At 31.2% G+C, this 17,146-nt stretch overlaps 2 protein-coding genes across 4 annotated transcripts; one reads left to right on the top strand and one right to left on the bottom strand.

Annotated features, from left to right (window-relative positions):
* Positions 1-4,482: 4,482 nt before the first annotated feature.
* LOC101255730 (uncharacterized) lies at positions 4,483-5,180 on the top strand. Its single transcript, XM_004229198.5, has one exon. It carries the CDS (start codon positions 4,650-4,652, stop codon positions 5,007-5,009), a length of 360 nt encoding a protein of 119 aa, XP_004229246.1. The 5' UTR covers positions 4,483-4,649; the 3' UTR covers positions 5,010-5,180.
* A 6,525-nt stretch (positions 5,181-11,705) lies between these two features.
* On the bottom strand, positions 11,706-16,259 carry LOC101255429 (chaperone protein dnaJ 49). Of its 3 annotated transcripts, none has more exons than XM_004229197.4 (4): positions 16,134-16,259; positions 15,685-15,737; positions 14,212-15,368; positions 11,706-12,123 (listed from the first exon to the last, which is right to left on the bottom strand). In XM_004229197.4, the coding sequence occupies exon 3, from the start codon at positions 15,302-15,304 to the stop codon at positions 14,213-14,215; it is 1,092 nt and encodes a 363-aa protein (XP_004229245.1). In that variant the 5' UTR covers positions 15,305-15,368; positions 15,685-15,737; positions 16,134-16,259; the 3' UTR covers positions 11,706-12,123; position 14,212. The 3 variants fall into 3 exon arrangements, with proteins under 3 accessions (XP_004229245.1, XP_019070310.1, XP_010321374.1); XM_019214765.3 differs by having other exon boundaries at positions 16,021-16,135; XM_010323072.4 differs by lacking the exon at positions 16,134-16,259 and having other exon boundaries at positions 15,685-16,129.
* Between the last annotated feature and the right edge of the window lie 887 nt (positions 16,260-17,146).

Here is a 17,146-nt window from a genome sequence, read left to right on the forward strand (position 1 = left end):
TGAGGCATCCATGCGGGGAGCCACAATAGCTGCATGTTGTACTCCCGGAACCTGAGGTGCTGGTGCAGAAAACACTGGAGGTGTCTGGCCTTGATCAGATAACCCGCTATCATAAGCAAGAACCTGATTAATCATCTCTGGGGTAGGTTGGGGTGGTAATTCTTCATTCTGCACTTGCTCATTCTCCCCTTCCTCACTCTCTCTTAATACTTCCTCAGTCGGTGGAGGAGTCACCGCCCTAGTACTAGCTGGGCCAGGTGTTTGTCCTCTTCCTCTAGAGGAAGTCCTCCCGCGACCTCTACCACGGCCTCTTGCCACTGCTCCTCTTCGAGCTACAGCCTCAGTGGCTGGTTCAGACACATCTTGTCTTGCCTGTGTTGGTGTTGGCACGGTTGTTGCTCTAGTTCTAACCATCTACGAAATAGAGTGAAGATGGTCAGATACCAATTTGTATCACCTAGATACCAATTGGATCCAAGTAATAGCACGAAAGAGAGAAAGAATGGAATTTTCCTAAAGTCTTATAGCCTCTCAAAGAAATGTAAAAGCGTCCCCTTACCGTTCCTCAAGACTCTACTAGACTCGTTTTTGTGTGATGAGACCAACGAACCTAATGCTCTGATACCAAGTTTGTCACGACCCAAAAGGAGCCGCGAGTGGCACCCACACTTACCCTCCTATGTGAGCGAACCGACCAATCTAAACCCCAACATTTCAACCATAATAAACACAACATAATGCGGAAGACTTAAAACTCAATACTGAACATCGATTAAATAACTTCTAAAACTCAAACTTATTATTCCCAAAATCTGGAAGTCATCACCACAAGAACATTCTATTCTCAAATTTCTAAATCTAAGAGTATCTAGGAAGCTAAAATAAGTAAACAGATGGTCCATGTCCAAACTTCAAGGACATCAAGACATAAATGAGAGAAAATCCAGTCCGAGCTAGGAACAATAGCTCACCCTGAAATCTGATATACTGAAGACTGGCTAGAGTTGCGGACGAGTCGAAGTCGATGGCACGTTTGCTGCACTCCACAAATAACAAAGAAGAAATTACAAGTAGGGGTCAGTACAAGGCACAAGTACTGAGTATGTATCATCGGCCAACTCAAAATAGAAAGCAATATATATCAGATAATAACATAAAATCGACTACCATACTCAACTGTTGACAACAACAAGTACCATAACCTTTGGACACAACCCAAGCACATCTATGAGGACTCCAGCCTCCACACCATACTCGTTTGGGAAAATAGGTTCTTTAAATCTGAGTATATTAGCATAATTCAAAATTCATTTTCTTTACTATCCTGGTGTCGGAACGTGACACTCCGATCCTCTCAATATTCATTCATCTTACTATCCTGGTGTCGAAACGTGACACTCCGATCCCCTACTATCCTGGTGTCGGAACGTGACACCCGATCCTCTACTATCCTGGTGTCGGAACGTGACACCCGATCCTCTACTATCCTGGTGTCGGAACGTGACACTCCGATCCCCTAATTCTACGTGTCGGTTCGTGACACCCGATCCCCTAATCTCATTCTTTCAGTTTATCAAGCCTTCTTTTATACCAAGGCATCATCATTAACAAAGAGGTTTTAAGGTTTAAGATTCAACAGCCTCATCATGCTAATTCATCACAATTACATAATCACATCATGCAAGCACATAATTAAGCATATAGAAGACTTTACAAAATTACCCAATACATATCAATCGCTATTTAGAATTTACTACGGAATAGCATAAACCATAACCTACTTCCACCGAAGAATCGTGATCAAGCAATCTACTTCTCCAATGCTTTGCTTTCCTCTTCGTTTCCCCCTCTCTCGTTCGTTCTCCCCTCTTCTCTCTGTTCTTTCTATTTTTCCTTATTCATACTCTTTTTCTTTTACCCTAATTACCATATAATTAAGTATAAAAGATGGTAAAATTAACCCACTAGTTATTTCAAAGTTATCTCCTTTAACCCCCAAGTAATTGAATTATTAACATTAAACCACTAACTTTATAATCATAAGAAGGAATAGTCCAAAACACCCCTTAAAAACTTTTAGCAGAAGTCCGACCCAGTCAGGGTTACGCAGCCCGTGACGGCCCGTCGTGCCTGCGACGGTCCGGCCTGCTGCTTCCGTCACAAAGTTCAGAGAGTCGAATTCATTAAACAGTCTGTGACGGTCTGTCATGCCTACGACGGCCTGTCCTGCTCTTCCGTCGCGAAGTTCAGAGAGTCGATCTCAGTACCCTATTTTTCAGAGTCTAAGTGTTTTGGAACGAGACCCCCTCGACGGTCCGTCGTGCCCATGACAGTCCGTCGTGGGATCCGTTGACCCAGACAGCTATTACCAGAAATAAACTCTACTGCTCAAAACGACTAAACAGGTCGTTACACATATATACTAATATGAACACAATTTAAGTAAGAATATATATCATTTTAGTCGTCTATAATTTCATTTAAATAAATACAATATTCTGAAAATACAATTGACATATAAAAATACAACTGACAATACTAATGTGAACACAAATTAAGTATCAAAATAAATAAATTAAATATTAACTAAAATTGAAAAAATTGTAAACACCGAAATACAAAACCTACCCTATATAGTAACAAAATCTACTTAAAAAAATCAAACTCAAAAGGAAATTTACTAAATAAATCATTCTGAAGTTGAATAAAATTTGGACACAAAAATACACACACAAAGAAAATACAAATCAAAACTAAAAATTTCTAATATTAACCCAACAATTACAAATCAAAAAAAAATTATCTAATTAAATGAGAATATAATTTAGATAATCTATTTGGTCTTTTTCCATTTTAATAAAAGAAAGAAGAAAGAATCTAAAAGCACAAGAAGGGAATAAAATTAATGAATAGAGAGAAAGTGAAATTGGTGAGGAGTGATAATATATGATGTATTTTAGGAGGATAATTATAGATATATAATTTGCTATGAAAACAATATATGAGTGAGAAATGTGATTAATGTGAAATAAATTAGGAACTAAATTAGAATACATTATATATTTTAAAATATTGGCATGATGATATTTTTAATAATTATTTTAAAGTGTTGTTATTTTTAACAATTATGTTTAAATTTTTGATTAATTAGCTAATTTTTTCAAAACGGGGAGAGGATGAAACTTTGGGCCAAAGACCAATTCATTATTTTAAAAATAAAAAACTGTATAATTATACAAATATAGATGTATTAGATACACTAATTTAAGTTATATTTTCAAATACTTATCTATCATTACACTATATAATTTTGTATCATATTTGGAGTGAGATACATTGTGATACATCACTTTTTTAAAATTACCTAAAATTGAGTTCTTATTTTAAAAATGTTTGGGTCAATTCTCGATTGTCAACATTATCGAGCTACAAAAAGGAGATTTAAGAACAAGAATATTAATAAGCGCGTATGTACATGTTACTCTATTAATTAACTAGAGGACCAAAAAGGTCGCATTTACTCACTGATTCCCCCTTTTTACCAAAAAAAGAAGAGAAGCGTAAACACCAACAAAAAAGCACAACCATGTTTAAATTGCCTTTTATTTAAATCAAGATCAAGACTACTCATTATATTTGAATAAAATAAAATTTTAGCTAAATATAAACAAAAATAAAGCTTTATAAAACGAAAAGCTATAAACCCATTAAAACAAGCCACTTCCTCCTTTAATATATGTAATGTGTTTAATTGACATGGAGTTCATCAAAGAAAGATAAATTTTTAAAATTTATGATTTACATAAGAGCCTGTTTGGTTCAGCTTAAAAGTTGGTCAAACTAACTTAAAAGTTGATTTTTGACTTATTTAGCTATTTGATAATATTCAAAATAACTTATTTTAAGTTAAAAAAAAACTTATTTTAAGTCAAAAATTAAAAGTTGGGGTAGGGGTGCTTTTTTTTTTTAGCTTATAAGCTTTTCTAAGTTGACCACATTTTTATCTTTTTGCCCTAAATATTTTTATACAATCCCCAAATTACCCACATAACCCTAACATCTCTTTCTTCCATTTTCCCCTTTTCACGTTTGGCATAGCAACTTCAGCACTTTTATCCAAACGCATAACTGCTTATTTTAATAATAAGTTTCAGCACTTTCAAAAGTACTTTTTTAAAGTTGCTTTTATTAAGCCCATCCAAACGGGCCCTAAGTTACCGAATATTTGTATAATTATAAATTATTTTATTAAAGATAAAATAAATATATTAAATTAAAATTGTTACTAAATATAAAAATATATTATTTTTTAAGTACTCCCTCCTCGGTCCATCTTTACTTGATCATTATATCAAATTAATTAATTTAAAAACTCAAGAGATAATTTACTATTTTTTGTGAATTTTATTTTTTTTGCTAAATATTAAATTTTCAATATTTAAATAATCTATAATTATTAAAAATGATACAGAAAATCTACTCCTCTAATTATTTTTACTTCTTTTGAAACGGAGAGGGAAAAGGTAAAGATAGTAGGTAGGGTAAACACCACATTACACTACACCAAAAGCTGCAACATAATTCAAAAGCAAAAACCAACACAACTCACATTCTCTCATTCAATTTTTTTTTTTTTTTTTGCAACAACCATGATAGAAGAACAACGTCATGGACCCCCACACGGCATTCTCTTAGCCGTAGTTGTAGTTGCAGTTATCTTAGTCCCAACAATCCTCGGTGAAAATGGCGAAGCAATTACTGATTTCATCTCCGATCTTCTTACCCCAATAGGTCTTCTCTTACTCCCTATTATCCTCCTACTAACTATCCAGTTCCTCTCCTCCGACACTGGCTCATTCATCAACACCATTTTCTCCACCGGCGAACCTAATTCCATTCACCGTGTAAGTGGGTCTCCTGTTGGTGTTGCTCTTTTCCTCGCACTCACATTGTTCCTTCTTTATAACCGCTTTTCAATCTTCGGTGGCGATGATGATTCCGGCGACTGAAATTTTGCTAGATCTATTATTGTACTTGTCTTTTTGTTTGGAGTGTATTTGTAAATACTGAAGGCTACCGGCGGCCAAGTAGTATTGTACGGACTAGTTATGGAGAATTTTCTATTTTGAACAAGTTATTTGTTATCAGTTGCATGAATCATATGTATTTATTTTATTTAACCTGTATTTGTTTCTATTTGATTTTATTAGTTTAGAGATGATTTGTTCCAATATTCTCCTCCCTTTTTTTTTCTCCATACTTTAGTATGTTATAAAACAAATCATATTTTAATTTTTAAAAAATAACATTTATCAATGAGATGATTTATATGTAAGTTGAATACATATATTGGTTTTACATCATAAGTTTTAACTTATTTTTCATGTTTTTGATTTGTTTGATTTATTTTGAATTAAAGGGAGTTCAATACTTTATTGGGACAATTGTCATGTATTATTTCATAATTTATTATATTATATTGTTTTAATGAATATGATGTTTTGATAGATTATATTATTTTTGGTTGTTATTTAATGTCGATAAATCTATAATAAAGTGTAATTTACAAGGCATAGCTACTATGAAAAGTAGGGTTAATGATAAAATATATATAGACAAAATGAAAAATAATTATTAAGCTAACAATGCAATAACACTAAATTAATTGTTACAATGAATTTTATCGTTATTATCTAATAATGTATTTAGATAATATAATACAATAAAATTAAAAATATGATAAATATAATAAAATATTCTTTAATTTTGTTATCTTTAACATATTATGTACAAATCACTCTTTTTCTGAACGTGCTAAAAAGAAAAAATAGACCAATTCAATTAAAACTGAGGAAATGTATTTTTTTATAACTCTGGTGGCTAAGGTCAAATATCTTTTTATGAAATGGGAGAAGAGGAAGTATTAAATAATTCCAAATGCAATAAAGCTAGGGTTTTTTTCGAAAACAACCACACATGTGTACTATAAATAATATCGTCACCAAACATTTAGAAATTACTGACAAAATCTTCAATAAATCTGTAGTACATTTAGATTTTTGAGGGGTATAATCGTCATAAACAAAATTGGTCCATGAGAGTGGTTGAGATATTTCATTTTCTTGTTGCTCCAAAAGAGTCTGATATACCCCTCAACTTTGTCATTTGGAGTTGATATACTCCTCGTTATAAAAGTGGCTCACATATGCCCTTACCGTTATACAAACGGCTCACATATATTCATGTCGTTACAATAGCTCACATATATCCTTCATTCAACGGAAGTTAAAAAATTAGTTTTAAATTTATATTTATTACTTCTAATTTTTTTTAAAATTATTTAGGAGTATATATGATTCTTCTATCAAAGTTCAAGGTATATTTTATTTTTTTCATACATAAATTATTTTTTGACTTCTTTTATTATAATTATTTGAATTTCTTATTCTTATTTTATTTTATTCTTTCATTCCTTAGTTTAAAGAAAAAAATTAAACTATTTTTTTTGTGTATTGTAATTTAATTTCGTATTCGAAGAAAAAATTTGGTCATCTACAATAAGTTTTACAAGAATATTAGTGAAACATAAATAAATTTGATTATCAAAATAATAATTATAAATTAGTCATTGAAACAAAAAAAAGTCAAAAAAAATATGTTTGACGAGGATTAAATTTACTCATATGGGATTATACTTTTTAGAAAAATAAAATAAAAATTTAGATTAAAATTATATATTTTTTTTCATTTCCGTTAAAGGAAAAGGGTATATGTGAGCCACTTGTTTACAAATAGGGGTATATATGAGCCATTTTTGTAACAATGGGTATATCAGCTCTAAATCACAAAGTTGAAAGGTATATCAGACCCTTTTCCCTTTATTCTATTCACTTCTATTTGTCTATTTAACTTGATATATTCATTAAAAATAATTAATGATATATATGTTTTATCAAATTATTTTTTATTAAATGATATCTTAAAAAATAATTTAAAATAAATAATTAATACTAATAAATAAAACATGAAAAATTATTATAACTTTTTAATTATTCAAAAATGACATAAAAAAAATTATTTTTTTAATGGCAACTAAAAATAACTAATGGAACATGTTCTTCTATCATGGCCTTATGGGTATATATATTCAACAGTATGAGGATATTATAGTAAATTTGTATCAGAATCAAGGAGTCAGAAAAGTGGACTGGTAGATGGTAGCCGCCGGCTAGTCAAGCCGTCTCTGCCGGCCACGGCTGCGCTCTGAGGGAGCTGTCTCATTACTCTCTTCATCATTAGAAAGAAGAAATACAACTAGTTGTTTTCTAGAGTTTAGTGATAGATTGGCCAATGAATATTGTTTTACTTTTCCTTTTTTTTAAGAAAAAAGGATAAATATATTTTTGATTTATTATTAAATAATATATAAATATTCTCCATTAAAATTTTAATACGATGGTGTTTTTGTCGTTCAAAAACTAGAGCGTATATGTTTTTTACAAACTAAATAGGGACACATGACGCAATTTTATTCATCAATTCGACGTCTGGTCGGTGGATAAGATTATGACACGTACATTTTCGTTAGTATAAAAAATATATATGCTCTATTTTTTGAATAATATGAACACCAATATCTCTAAAATATGATGGATATTATCTATATATCAGTTACGATAATTCAAAAAGAATATTTATCCTTATTTCTTTTATTTTAAAGTTGAATTTTGAAAATCACATGTGACATATAATTTTAGAAGCTTTTTAAATGTGGAAATTTTCAAAAAATTATTTCCACTTTCTCGTGGAAATTCAAAAATCAATTCAATGTATTTATGCTAAATACAATTTCATTGATTTTGATCTAGCACAAAATTTAAAGAAAAGCAATAAATAATGGCAATGTAGAATGAAAAAGAAAAAAAAAATTGGCCAAAGGATTTGGCCTATATAAATTTTTTTCTATGTAATTTTATCTTTTAAGAATATTTTTACTCTTTCATTTTAAATACTTTTTACTAAAAAATAAAATAAATTTATTTATTTTAAAATAAAAAATATATTATAATTTTTTAGCTAAATTCTGACTAAATTTTCTGATATTTTTTCAAAAAAGGTGTGGGATTGAACATGGGCATGTTGCATTGGTGTCAAAAGGAAGAGCTGAAAAAATTACACTTTGGTCAGGAACTGTACTATCTGTCCACTTTGACTGTGCTATTTCCGACAGCAGTATTTTACTTTAGACTTGTTTGGCCAAGTAATTGGGAGTTCGAAAATGAAAAATTTTCTATATAAAAGATCAAGGTGTTTTGGTATTCGTTCGATCTAGTTTTATTTGTCATATTTCTTTTTTCTAAAGGTAAATTAATTAATTTTTTAAATTAAATTAAATATTATAAAAATATAGATATTGAAAAGTTATACAAAAAAATATTATAAGTTGCAATTTTTTATATATCAAGATAATAATGAAAATTTATAGTTTAACTCTAAAAAAGAAACTATGACAATTAAAGCAGACGGCGGTAGTATATTAGTTAAATAAAAATAGAAATAATTTAATGTGAGAAAATTGAGAAAATCAATTAATTTGTATATAATATTTTCTAAATGTCCAAAATATAACAAATAAATGACGAGGTTTCACACACTGCTTCACCAACTTCCTAAGGGGGGGAGGCGGGGAGGAGGTTTTGTAAAATACTGGCCGGAAGTCGTATCACAAAATATTAATAGGTTAATACATGAAATTTTTTTGAGAAGATCGCTTAATTAAAATGGATAATTGTATATAATAGCAAACTAATAACCTAAAATAAATAGAGTAGCTAGGGTTTGATTTAATTGTACTTCATAGCAAACGTTTGTCAAAATTTGCCAGTCGCCTCTCTCTCTCAAAAATCTCGCTCGCCACTCTCTCATTCTCGCTCCAATCTCTCACTCGCTTCCTCACTTTTTATACAAACACAAGTGTATAAAAACTGTTTCTATTTGTATAAAACACAGAAAATTGTATAAATACATATATTTTTGTTCCCCTTTCTCCCCTCTTCCAGATCTCGCTCGCAACCCTCGCCTTTCTCACTTATACAAACAGAAACAAAATGTATACATTGCGTTTCTGTTTGTATAAAGCGTGAGAAAATTGTACATACACATGCAAGTACATATATTTTCGTCCTATGCACTTATCATTATACAGTAAAAATACTCCCCTGCCTAGTTTCTTTTGCCTTTCTCTCTTTCTCGTTTTATACAAATTCAAATTGTATCTAATTTCTCTATTTCTCGTTTTATACAATTCGATTCAATTGTATATTCCCTGTCCAAGTCTCTTTTGTCTTTCTCTTTCTCATTTTATACAAATTCAAATTGTATATAATCGATCTATACACTTATAATCATACAATTCGTTATATACACTTCGTTTATACAATTCTTTGTCAATGTGTCTTTCTCTTTCTCGTTTTATACACTTCGTTTTATACAATTTGCTCCAACTGTATATGTATAGCGAATTATACAGTTTCTATGTTTGCTATGAAGCGCAATTATGCAAACTTTGCTATAGCATACAAATAAAAAAAAATTATTTGTTATATGTGAAAGTTGCCCTAATTAAAATGGCTCCTAAAACAATATAGTTTTCTTTGTTCTATTTTATGTTTTATATTTTATTATTTTCATTGATTTATGAGTGAAGTATTGGAAAATACATAAACTAAATGCTCACTATTAGTTTTATTCTCCAACTATTGACGATCTTAAAATCACTCCTTCACTTGGCTATATGAACTTAAATACACTATCAGTCTTAAAATTTAAGTCAAATACACTCGTAAATTTTAATCAAATGTAGAAATGTTTTCAACACATTTCTTGATTTTTTTAATTAAAAACATCATGCTCCTATAAGAGTTTGAGACCATTTGTTATCCAGTGATAGATCAAGGGTGTATCTAATTTTAATTAGTCAAGTAAAAATATAATATTAAAACCGTCAATAATTTAAGGACGAAATTGATTATTTACCTCCAATTTAAGATTGTCCTTATTACTTCTCCCTTGATTTATCGAATGTTGTTTCTTGATTTATCTATGTATTATAATATTGACTGAAAATTATTGTACCTACATTTTTTTAATTAAATAAAAGTAAAAACTATAAATTAGAAACTGTATCTATTTATATCATATACACTTATTACCTATCCGTATACATATATTTCCTATAATATTTGAACTACTTTCATGTTTCATTTATTCATCTGCTTACTTAATAATATAAAGAAAAATACAAAAATATCCCCTTAATTAATGCCTGAAATTTCAGAGACACACTTATACTATATTAAGGTCTTATTATCCTTCTAAACTTATTTTATAAGTAATTTTCTATCGCTTTTCGGCCTACATGACACAGCTTGAAAAAAAAGTCAACCAGCATTGGGCCCAAAAGATAGTACCCCATAGACTGAAAAGCGGTAGAAAATTATTAATAAAATAAGTTCAGGGGATAATAGGACCTTAGTAAAATAAATATGTTTCTGAGATTTCGAACATAAATTTAGCGAATACTTATGCATTATCCCATAATATAATCAACCTAAAATAACTTTATATATAAATATGTCTATTTATAATTTTATATATAAATATATATCTATTATTAGCTATCGCGATACACACATACACTTTACTAGTTTTGTCAAAACAAATAGGTTAAATGGGTTTCTCAAGGAAAACATTTGTTTGAACAATATAACTCAATGTAATAAGAGCCCGGAACATCAGGAATAAATTTTCTAATGACATAAGAGAAAAGACATGAAATCGTCCTAAAATTGTTTTATATTTGTATAAAAGATACTTTAATTTTGAAAGTGTCTTATCACCTCATGAAATTATTTAATATTTACTTCATGAAACTATTTAATATTTTTGTAAATGTATTATTTTGACCATTTTCTCGTCTGGGTTATTACAACACAAATGAGGAGCACGACCCAATCTTTTTACTGCCATAACCAACTATAAAGTGCCACGTTATTAATTATTAAATTGATTGACATTATCTTCCCCATTATCTTCTTCACCCTAATTCAAAAATCCAATTACCTTTTCTTCATCTTATTCAACTTAGAAGATCCATTTACTTCATCCATTTTCAACACTTTGGTTCTTTGTCTCTTGCTTTTCTTTATTTCTTTTTCTTCTTTTATCTTTTCTTTTTTTTAAAAAATAAATAAATGTGAACTCCATTTATTAGAGGTACTATGGAACTCTATCTTTTTTTGGTCCCGTTACCTTGCTTTAGTAACTTGTGAGTTAAATTGATTTTATTTATGTGATATTTTGGTAACAGAATTAGTGCATGGAGGCTGTGTTGAAGGGGATTATGGCTGCTACTTTTGAAGGATTTACAACAAAGAACAAAGGATTTGAGTAACGAAGATTTAAGAAGAAAGAGGGGAAAAATGAAAATTAAGCTAGGTAAAATAGAAAAAATAAAAATGAAACTAAAAATTAAAAATTTAAAGAATTTAATACGTGTCAAACAACCATTGGTGCATGATTGCACCTCTTTTCTTGCAATTGTGGTTGGGTGAAAAGTGAGATATTTATAACTCTCTTAAATTGTTCAATGGGGAAATAAAACACCCACAAAGTTAATATGTTTTTTTTTGAAAATTCGAGACAACTTCAGTGGTAACTTTATGTATTTTTTCATGATATAAACATGTTAATATATCACTTGTCAAACATTGATAGAATGCAAAACACGTACACATGACGAACTTTCTAACAATGAAAACTTGGTTCGCCCAAAAACACTTGTTCTCCCCCACAACCCTAAATCATAATGGCCTGAAACATGACGCTCCATGGACAGTGTTTCGATCGCAGTTCTGAATGTCAAGCTATATATTGCGATCCCTCTGCTGGCAGCCTCGTTGATGTTAGTTTCAATCGCGCCATGACATGCTATCAAGTGACAATATAACTGGACTATAAGATGGCTGGTCATACTTCATCAACCAAGCAGAAGAGCCTATTCCTTCACAGAATACTACAAATCTTCAATTCCCACCACCTTATAGCTCCATGCACACAGTCCACCTGCAATACAAGTAGAGCAAACAAACAACTAATTACTAGCCATATCAGAAAATGGTACTTCGAAGATTAGGCCACATTACACACAATCCAACGATAATCCATGTACATGTGGGGACATTACTCGAAGGTTAATAGGAAATAAATTACTAGAGCTGAGATGAAATATGCATATACCATACGAACCACAGGCCAAGGAGGCAAGCCAGAGTAAAAAAGTAACACATTTATCAAAATACAAAAGTCATTAGATAAAAACAGAAGCTGTCGTCAGCCCAACTTGCATTATCTGAAGGTGAAATCAAGATAATCTATGAATAGATGTTACATAAAATTTTGAAACTCGTCCAAGAAATAAATAGAATCTTGCTGTTTTAAGCAATGCAAGCAAACAATTTCACTCTTTACTTTTTCTTGACAAAATACACCACTACAGCTTTCTTCAGTCAGAAGTTTTTTTTTTTTCAAGCATTCAAATTAACTAGAACCCCAACACCCAGGTCACCTATCTCTCCATCACCCTATTTTTCCAATTCCTGTACATGTCAGCGGTCAACCAAAAAATATACAAATTTATTAACAATCTGTTAGCATGTTTGCCCGAACACCTGGGAAGCCAAAAATTCTTAATTTTTTAGAGTTGAGGTGCTTAAGCTTTTAGGAAAAAGAAGTGCTTTTGAGAAAAAGTAGCTTCTCCCTGGGAACATTTTTTGAATCATGGTCAAGCACAAATTGTTGATCTAACATTGACAAAGGCACTTTCCAAATTAGTCAAACACAAACTACTACTCTCCATTAGTACTTTCTCGAACAACACTTTTCAAAATAAGCAGATTTTAGAAAGATAGGCAAAGAAGATATAACAGTAGTTATGAATCAAAAATTAGAAGAGAGAAAGAAAACAAATCCTGTAAAACAACATTCAACTATAGCACGTCCAAGTTCCATCATACTTTCAGCATTATATTTCTTGCTGCTCAACAGTGTCACAATAGATAATACAGGATGCAATAGAATGCACTTAGCCTTCCCTCAGCAGGGAAAAAAGGACTTTAAAAGCACTTTTGCACTAACATTCAAGAAGGTTGAGTTGCAATGGATGGTTCCTCTTCCAAATGGCAATATTTTCATGCAAACCAAAATTTAACATTTAACAAAGTTGAGATGCAATGGTTCCTTTACAAATAACATTATTTTCACATAAACGAAGTGAAACCTAAGATGGGATAAAGAGAGTAAAAACAAACAACATTCCCATGTTATCTTATTTTCACGAGGAGAAAGGGTAGCTTGAATGATTGCAATCACTGAAGAGAGAATAAGTTGACATGTCCTTACTCATCTCAATCGCTAAATTGTACATAATGTTTTTTTATAATTGTGGTATCCAGGTCAATTTGAGTGCACCTTGACTAATTCCACAGAATACTTGCTACTTCCCATCTATCATAGGTGTCGGGTAAACTCTACCCACAAAGACTTGGACAAATTAGAAGGATATCACCTAGTGTCTTTGCCTTTCAGATTTGAATCTGAGACTCATGGTTCTAAACGTACTTCATTGACCACTTGTCCACACAATTAGGTGCGATTATCCATAATTTATTCTTGACCAAATTCACATTCCACGGTCGAGTTGGAATCCACTTCCTCTGGAATGCTCAATTTAGTGTTGTAACAGTAATCAGAATAGAATCACCCCAGAGGAACTCAAGAAGATAAAATATGAATATAAACAAGATATAAGTCAAACTTTACGGATATTCCCCATTACATTTCCTCACATATTGAGTTTCTAGAGATGGATCAACCTTTGATAATCTAGAAGTTGGTCATTTTATTGGCTGTATGTTATATGTATATATAATATAATATGAGTGTGTAGAGAGAGAGAGAGAGAATAGAAGAGAGAATTCTGGATAAAAGTACTGTTGTAGTTGCGAGAAATAGGGAAGCGATGGAAGCTAGATGACACAGAAGTTCACATAACATAATACTCGTGTTTATCAAATAATTAGCATTGATCAAAGCAAAAAGAAAAATTCTTCAGCAGAGAGAAGAGTGGAAAGAGCCAGAAGAAATGAGGCTGACCTTAAGCTACCCCAAAGTTTTGAAGCCTGTCACAATGAGGTGTTGGGTAATTCCTGTTCCATTGCCGCCTCTGGAGTTCTATGTGACAGTAACGACCAAGTGTACTTTTGTGATCTCTAATAACATTGTCTTCAATGTTCTCCCGAGCAGGACTACCAAGAGGATAATTCTTATAGAATTCTGCTGATTTTACGAAAAATTCTACACCATATTTATCTGTCATCTTCTTAAACTGATAAGAGTAGTTCCTCTGCAAGGAATATTGTTGAGGCGACGAGAAAGGAAAATAAGCAAGTAAAAAGATGATAATAAATGGTAACATTTGAAGGAGGAGAATTAAATTAGGTCCAGAGGAACCTAAATTCTGCCTCTGGTGGCGGACATTGGTCCTTGACCTGTAGACATAAGAGGTCCTAAACATTTCCGACTGACCAAAAAATGCCCTTATAATCTCATCATCATCAAAATCATCTTCAAAAAATTCGTGGTCCATTCTTCTCCTTCGACGTCTAAGATTATACTGCTGATTAAACTCAAATTCATCCACCAAACCAGTCTCATCATACTGCCTTCTTGAATCATCATCACTCAAACACTTAAATGCCTTGGATACTTTCTTAAAGGCCTCTTCAGATCCAGGAGCCTTGTTTTTGTCGGGATGAACTTTCAAGGAGAGCTTCCTGTATGCCTTCCTTATCTCCTCAACTGAACAGCTCTTTTCTAGACCTAGAATTGCATAATAGTCCTTTATGCTCTTAATTTGTGTAACCAAATGCACGTGTTCTTCAGTATAGTTCCTCTCCTCATCAGATTTGACATGTTTCTCACTCGAGACATCTCCGATCTCACTAGGGTGATCATAAGTTGAGGCATCAAGCTTTTCACAAGCAACCAAAAGATCATCGACGTCTAGTTTACTGTCAAGGCGGCATGCGATTCCAATATACTTAAGTGCTTTCTTCTTATTGCCTGACACAATTGCCTCCTTAGCAATACTGATGCATCTTAAGGCCTCATCTTTATTACCATCCATTCTTATCTCAACTTCAATTATTATCCAAAAAAGATGAAAATTAAGCTTAAAAGCTAACATCCATTGCACAAGAATACATAATGCCAACAGTCATTCAGAATCTTGTTTCGCAATTCAATTTCACCTGACCACCAAAATAGCAAAACCAATCACTTATAATAATATACACAGAAACATAAGAGACGCACTTTTACACATATTAGTCGTCAACATCACAATACTAAAGGCATTTCGAGGAGATATTGATATTATGATTGATGGGTTTAGCATAAACGACCTTTCTCTCCACAAAGATAGAAGTAAGGTGCGCATACATTTTATCTTTTGCAGACCGCACTTATGGGATTACACCAGTATTTTGTTGCTGTTGGTCTAGCATTTGCAAACCGAATCATAATATACGAAAATAATTAAAAACAATAAACAGAGAGTCCACATACCTTGTTTAATAATTGAAGCTTGATGAGCCACCAACATACAATTCAAATTCACCCTGATCACCAAGATAGCCAACCAGTTAGTCGAAACAAACGTAAATGAACGCCTATTATTATTTGTCACAACAGTAATAAGATTTCAATTGCATTGCCTTGTAAGTCCAAATATATTCAACAGATAACTTCAAACAAAAGTAAACCCAATAACTACGGAACAAACACCTTATTTTTTTTCATCCAATTTCAATTACACCTAATTAACAACAAAAGAAAATCCAGAAATTACATTACAGGGACACGTAAAAGAAGATAATTAGGCATATTATTCATCACGATTACAGAATCAGAAAAGCATTTTGAGACGGGGGCTTGAATTTCCCATCAAATCAACATAATAAATGGAACCAAAAAGTAATAAAAGAAAGAGAGGTTTCACTTTGTTTGGAACGAACCTGAGAAACGAGGAGGAGAGAAAGGGTTATAATGATGAAGTTTCTCAATAAACCAAAACTGTACCAACATGATTATGTACGAAGATTCTGATTGTTATTTAAATTTATTTTATTCGGAAAAGTGTTTAAACTATTTTTGAAATATTGAAAATGATACAAAACATCTGGCTATTGCTCCAAAATACTTTCACCCATTTATTAATTTCGAAATATACTTGTCATCCACCTTGAGTTCAAAATTGACCATAGCAGTTTCAAATTTAAACTATTTAAATATCTTTTAAAATACTTGGCGGTCAATTATTAAATATAATTTAATTTATTAATATTATTTATAAACCAACCTAGTCTCCACCCATTACTAATTAAGCCCCACCCAATTAACAAACCATTTCTAATATCAAAATTACCCTAAACACTACTAAAGCACGACGAAATTACCGATTTCTGAAAATGACATTTAAAATTATTGAGTCCGAACTGAAGCCCAAGTTAAATTTAGGTTGAGCCGCTTATTTAGGAGGATACTTTCAGTAGAATTTTGTTTCAAGCTTGAATTCGAAATTTATGATTAAAGGTAAAGAAGTAGCACCTCTCGAATTAATTTATGCACTTTTAAATATAATTTTATAATTTTTATTATTTATTTTAAATATTAAAAATTTAATATATTCTTTTTTAAAAAAGTTATCTATTAAGTAACATCACATAATTGAGGCAAATGGATAATTAAGATGAACATCGTCAGACTTTTAAGTTTATCGATAATTTTTACTCAGACATTTGAATTATAATTTTGATTAAGGACTTGAATGTATGATAATGTACTTCTAAAGACACTTTCGACTCAAACTTTTAGAAACACTCATTATAGTAGCTTTCTTGTTGTGCATTAGCAATGGAGCGGATTTATTAATTGGGTGTGATTTAATTAGTAATGGGTGGGTAATAGATTGGTTAATAAATTATATTAATAAGGTTAATTATAACAAATAGTTGAGCGTTGTGTATTA

The sequence above is a fragment of the Solanum lycopersicum genome, chromosome 1 (assembly GCF_036512215.1).
Source record: "Solanum lycopersicum chromosome 1, SLM_r2.1".
Lineage (NCBI taxonomy): Eukaryota > Viridiplantae > Streptophyta > Magnoliopsida > Solanales > Solanaceae > Solanum > Solanum lycopersicum.